Source organism: Charadrius vociferus, unplaced genomic scaffold (assembly GCF_000708025.1).
Source record: "Charadrius vociferus isolate BGI_N301 unplaced genomic scaffold, ASM70802v2 scaffold444, whole genome shotgun sequence".
In the NCBI taxonomy this organism is placed as follows: domain Eukaryota; kingdom Metazoa; phylum Chordata; class Aves; order Charadriiformes; family Charadriidae; genus Charadrius; species Charadrius vociferus.
Genome location: NW_009648242.1, coordinates 2154952 through 2160700, shown reverse-complemented (window position 1 = coordinate 2160700; position 5749 = coordinate 2154952). Strand labels below are relative to the sequence as shown.

The window sequence follows — 5749 nt, the reverse complement described above, 5'->3', positions numbered from 1 at the left end:
CTGCAAATTTGCTGTGTGTTCAGCACTTTTAACACTGAAGCAATATTTTGTTACGAGGGATACAAATCCCTAAAGTAGAATTTGTAATATGAAAGCAGAAGAAAAGAGGGACTATAATATGACTATTTGGGCCTTTTAAGTAAACCATATTGCAGGAAGCTGTGGTATTTCAGGCTTGAGGGTAAATGGGGACATTATTCTATTTTGGAATGTAAATATATTTTGCCAACAAACTACAAAATATTAGATATGCTCCTGTTATTTTTGATGGCAAAGTGCTATCTCCCACACAACTCTCTACTATGCTTAACGTATGTTTCTTCTTACTTCATAAATGTGAAAATAGGCAAGAAAAAAGATAATAATGTAAAGGCAGGCATATTATTTCTGGAACAAATGTTATATGCAGCCATTTGTTTCCTCCCAGCTAAGACAGTCCTTGTTTAATTGGAAGGAAAAACATCATAACATGGCTAACTGGCTTCTGCTGCTGAAGTCTGTGCCAGAACTGTCAGAGTGGTGCTACTTGTGGGGTGGTGTTTCCACTTTCTCATGGATTCAACCAACAGGACTCTAACATAAATAAAGACCAGGGAACAAGGTCTGTTCCCTTAGCCGTGGTCTACCCAAACCTCATGCTGAAGGCAGTGAACTCTTGAAAAAGGTGGAGGTCACAGGATGCTGGGATGTGAAACCCTCGATCTGTCAAGGGCATGTTTATACTTGGAAATAGGCCAGGGATGTTCATGTGTAAATGTGAGTTCCTTCCCTATTCTGCTTTATCAACTACTAAAAGGTGGATAAACCTGAGTGTTTCCTGAACTGTAAAGTTCTAGTTCAAACAGAACAGCAAACAGAAAAGCTGATGAGTTCCAAGTTGGCATTAATCTCTATTTGCCGGAGTTGGTCCATGCCTTGTGGGAGCTGTAGTTCAGGGCTGGTAACCCCTGCAGTGCAGCCTCTTCCCTGGTTGAACAGCTGCAGTGCATCAGCCTCATATTCTCCCTTGATCAAAAATTCTCCTGAAAGCTACTGGTTCCTACAGAAAGCTTTCAGAATTTGTCAGAGCTGTTTTCCAACAAAGAAATGTTTCCCGTAAATTTTTTGACCAATGCTGTTTACAGGATGGCAGGGACAGCACAACAGACCGGTTATGGGAAACAATGAACCAGAAAAAGTGTTTTAAATTAGAGCAGTGACCTTTTTTACGTGTAGTTTTCCCTAGTTTAAAGCTCATGTGTGAACTAATGATTAATCACAGATGCAAAAGAGACTTTGTGCTTTGACAGCACCTTTCCCAAAGGATGTTCTCAAAGCAATCTGTACGGAATGAGTTCCCTCATAATTACCCCACGTATTTTGCAGATGAGATTGCTGAGGTGCAAAAACACCACTCAAGACTACGCAGAAGTCCATGGCAAGGATAAAACCCAGGTTTTCTGAATGTCAGACTTGTCTGAAGGTTCCTTCTCTTTGCTGGTTGCAGCAAAAGAGAGCAAGTTTGAAGGCAGAGCACAGAAAGGAGGAATAAATTCTAAGATGCAGCTTTTGTATCTTTATGGTCCTTGGACATTCTTCACACTTAAGGGTATAACCGTTTTGTGACTAAAATTGCAGCACAGCTGTAAAAGCTTGCGGCTAACCAAGGCTAATTTTAAACTATCCCTCATTATCTCTGTCATTTGTAGGGTGAGTTTTAGAAGGCGGTATTTTTATTTGATAGAAGGAGCCGATACACCTACATTGTCAACAACTAGCTTGGCCAGAATCAATTCATCATTATAATTACTTGCCTCAGGACTCCTTTTTGACTTGCTTTGCTTTTCTGGCTAATGAGATGCGTTACCTCAGCACAGCTTTATAACATGCCTACTGTTGATTTACTGTTGCTTGAGGCTAGACAATTCCTGCCTGACAGCAGTTCCTAAGTTTTGCCTGTAAAACTTGTATGGCAGCCAAACCACACATTTGCACAAAGAAAACAGGCAAACATGCACAGAAATGGATAGGACAGAAACTGCTGATGGTCCTATTTAAAATAGTGTCTAGAGGACATGGTCTTCTCTAGCTACTGCCATGGGAAGGGAGAAAGCTTATATATAGGATGGCCGTATAGCAAAACCCTTTAACATCCTTAAAACTGCCAAAACACACAGCTTGCTAACCATCCATTTCTGCTGATGCAAGAAGGCAGAGTGGCTCACTTAAGCCATTGAGGCTGGTGTCACCTGTCTGAGAAGAGATTCATCATTTTTAAAGTCAAAGCAAAGTTTCCCAAAATCAAATCTTCGAGATTTCCATCTTTCCTTAAGACTAAAGATTTTTTTCACTGATGCCTAGAGGAGCAAGATTTGGAGGACAGACTGTTTCCTCAGACAAAGGAGACAACTGCTCAAGTGCTTCCCCTTAATTAGGCTTTTCTTTCACAAAGGCATGAGCAGATAGTTGCAGCTGTAGTAGTAAAAATCGGTTTTTGCAAGGTTAGGATCATAAAGAATGGACTATGTTTTACCTCAGACTCTTCTGTTACTAATAAACCTACGGTACTCTCTTGTCCATCATCCTTTCAATCCCAATGGGCTCTTTTTAGTGTAGAACTGAGCAATTCCAAGGGATGAGACATGTCTGTCTGTGATCAAAGCAGGACACTGCCATGAGGTTTGCCATCCAGCAAGCCTGCCACTAATACACAGTGAATACTGAGTCTCAGGGCTCTTAGGTTAAATAAATTTAAAGTCAGGATTAAAGTGATCCTGTCCTAAGTAACAAGAATTAGTTAGTGCTCAGCAGGTTGGTAGCTACTTTGCTGAGGGTAAAAGGCTATATAAATGTGCATGTTTAGTTTATTCTACAATTGGCAGCATAGCCATTTGTTCTTATGCAGCATAGCTGAACTTTGCTAGGTTGCAACGAATTAAATGAAACAAGTTATAAGTCAGCCAAAAAAATGGTCTTAATTTTCTAAAGAAGGTGACCTGAATTCAGAAAAATGTATATTCAAACTTGCTGAAAAATTTCTAGGCAGAAACTTAGAGAAAACAGGTGTTTTAGTGCCTCTGGTTTTTGCATCTCATCAAGAAGTTTGCACTTAACTGAAATCTTTGTTTTAATTTTTTTCAGTGTAACTAGGGTTTTAGCACAGTCCCTGTAGCAATGAGATTTATACAGAATGTCCTATTAGTTTCTGTGGAGCTGGAGAGGGTGGGGGGAGGGAAAAAAGACTTTGCTTGCAGTTGGAGAATTTTTTTTCCTTTCAGGCTTATGCGCAGAGCACAGTGCATTACGCTAAACTATGCTAATGGTCATTTAGGCAGGTCAGGTCCTACAATTAAAGTACATAGCACTTATTATCATATCTTGGGCTTTCCAACAGCCTTCAGTGCAGCTCTGCAGTATAGTGCATCTCCGGTGGCCCAAGCTGGCTAGCTGAGGTATCTCTGCATAGTGGTGTAACGTTTCATGCAGACATACACTAAAATGTCATCTCTTCTGTGCTGCCACATCAATAGGCTATTTACCAGGTGTTCACTACCTACCTTGGGGGTATCTAAATGCTACTGTGGGTAAGTAAACTGTACTGCCCCTGAAAATTTCACCATATGTAGGGTATAAGGAAAGGAGAAAAGGAGAGAAAAGATGAGAGATTTGTCAAGAAAATCCATGTAACTGCTCCAACAAAGATCCTATCTCTACCTGTCCAGCAAGTGCAATTTTCTCGTTTTATCTTCCTGCACACCCTACAAAGCATAATTGTGGAAAAGCTGAGCAAACCAATCTCTTTAAAACTTGACTTGGAATGATTTCACAGATCTTTTTCTCTTGCTCAGAAGGAAAAAAAATCCATTTATTCTTATCAAGTAAAATGAAATTATAACAAGGAAATAAAAGCATTAGAAGATGTCTTCCAAAGGCTTGATATGAAAAAGGCTGAGCTGGGGGTGAGGTGGGAGAAAAGCCTGAAACAGACCATCTTGCCAATCTAAATTAGGAGATGAAAGGTTAAACCAGTCAGAAACTTCCTGACAGAGACATCATCTGCTCACATAACTTGGATATAAATACTATGCTTTAAGCTCTAAAGGTAAGGAGGATGCTAATAGCTGGAGCTGTTGAGCTGGGAATGGAGGGACTGTAGGAACTTCTTTTTGGACTGGCAATAAAAGGGTCTGGAAGACCAGGAGAATCTTCCTCCTCCCTCAGGTACCTTCCCTAACCTTTTTCAGCCACCAAGGCACGGTGTGCCACCAGGGTACCTGGCAGGTACCCTGGCAAGGTAAAATGAGGGAGTGACAGGAGATGCAGAGAGCCTGAGAGGGACAGCATAGGAATAAGCACAATGCAATGCCTCTCCTGGAGCTTTGGGAGCTCTCAGCTGCTGAAACAATGGCTGCAACATGGAGCTGTTGCAGCTCCCATTTTCAATCAAGAAATTTAGCTGTAGATAAGCATCAAGCGCACTCTTATAAACTTTAGGTTTGGTATCAAAACACCCCTCATTATCATCATCATCTTGCTCCCTCACTCTTCCAAGTATGGCCCTTGTCTCATCAATCATTACTTTCTCTTTGTAGTTTAGACCCATTGGGACTTGTGCCACAAGGCAGTACATCATTTTTAATTAAACAAAAATTACTGGGGCAGATGATGTAACTGTTCATTAATTTGTGGGAGAGTTAATTTTACCACAGCAGCTCTCTTTTGAGCATATAATGCAAGACTGCCATAGGCTAGATGTGCTTCAGCCTCCCAAGGGAGCCTGTGAGGACACAAGATCACATACTTCCCCTCACCTTTAGCAGCTGTGGTAGCACAGCTCCAAAATGCTCTAGTCTGTGTCTCAGTTGTGAATTAAGCAAGCTGTTAAGAACTGGCACTTTCTTTTCCTGCCAGAGCAGTAAAGTTACTACTGTAACTTCATATAGTTAAGATACAGGAAGTATAAATATATATATATACAGCCCACAGGCTACCATTAGACATTAACTACTTCATTGGTGGCCAGCACAAGTGACTTGCTTTGGACCTATGACATAATAGCAAATGCACGCACCTTGTTAGTCAAAGCTGGACCGTCAATACATCTCTGCATGGAGGGTGGCACCTGGTAAATATCTTGTCCCACTAGACCGTGACCAGTGGGTATTTGGTAAATTCCCTGATTCAGATGGGAAGGTGGCACTTGGTAGACAGGGTCCCGTGCTGAGGCATGTGAGCTTGGCACTTGGTAGATTTTTTGCTGGTTGAAGGACTGATGCATCAATCCTGAATTGGACATATCTTGGCCAGAAGAACTGTCCTGTACCACTGGACCTATCAGGAGTTTCACACGGTTGCCTGGAACGATGCCTTGCCGGCCGTGCAAGGAGCACAGCCACCATCCTTCAAGACCTTCGGTGTTCTGTTCTATCACCGTCAAAATGTCTCCTTTGCGGAAGGCCAACTCTTCCGCGCATTCAGGGACATTATCGTACAGGGCTCTTGCCATAAGATTCTGTGGAGAAAAAGGTCAAGAAAAACAAATGAACAAACAAACTAGAACTTTTCTAAAACTTCAAGCATGTTCTAGGTGGAGAGAAGAAAGAACTGAATTTGAAAAAGACGTGTGCAGGAAATCAAAATGACGCAGAAAATAATGCATCCCAGGATTCCTCTGTCCCAGTTTGGAGAAATGAGAGGCTTATGCATTAGCAGCACTGCTAGTGAGAACTCTTCTAGTAACAATAGGTCAGATAGAAGCTCTTTATATGGT

The 5749-nt window shown here is 41.5% G+C and overlaps 1 protein-coding gene across 2 annotated transcripts in view; it reads right to left on the bottom strand.

The window, feature by feature from the left end:
- NEDD9 (neural precursor cell expressed, developmentally down-regulated 9) overlaps nucleotides 1-5487 on the bottom strand; it is a 22142-nt gene extending 16655 nt beyond the window's left edge. The window contains exon 1 of one of the 2 annotated variants that reach the window (XM_009884186.1): nucleotides 5051-5487. In XM_009884186.1, coding sequence (XP_009882488.1) covers nucleotides 5051-5485 — 435 coding nt within the window. In that variant the 5' untranslated portion in view covers nucleotides 5486-5487. The remainder of the gene's footprint in view (nucleotides 1-5050) is intronic. The other variant, XM_009884185.1, reaches the window with a different exon arrangement.
- Between the last annotated feature and the right edge of the window lie 262 nt (nucleotides 5488-5749).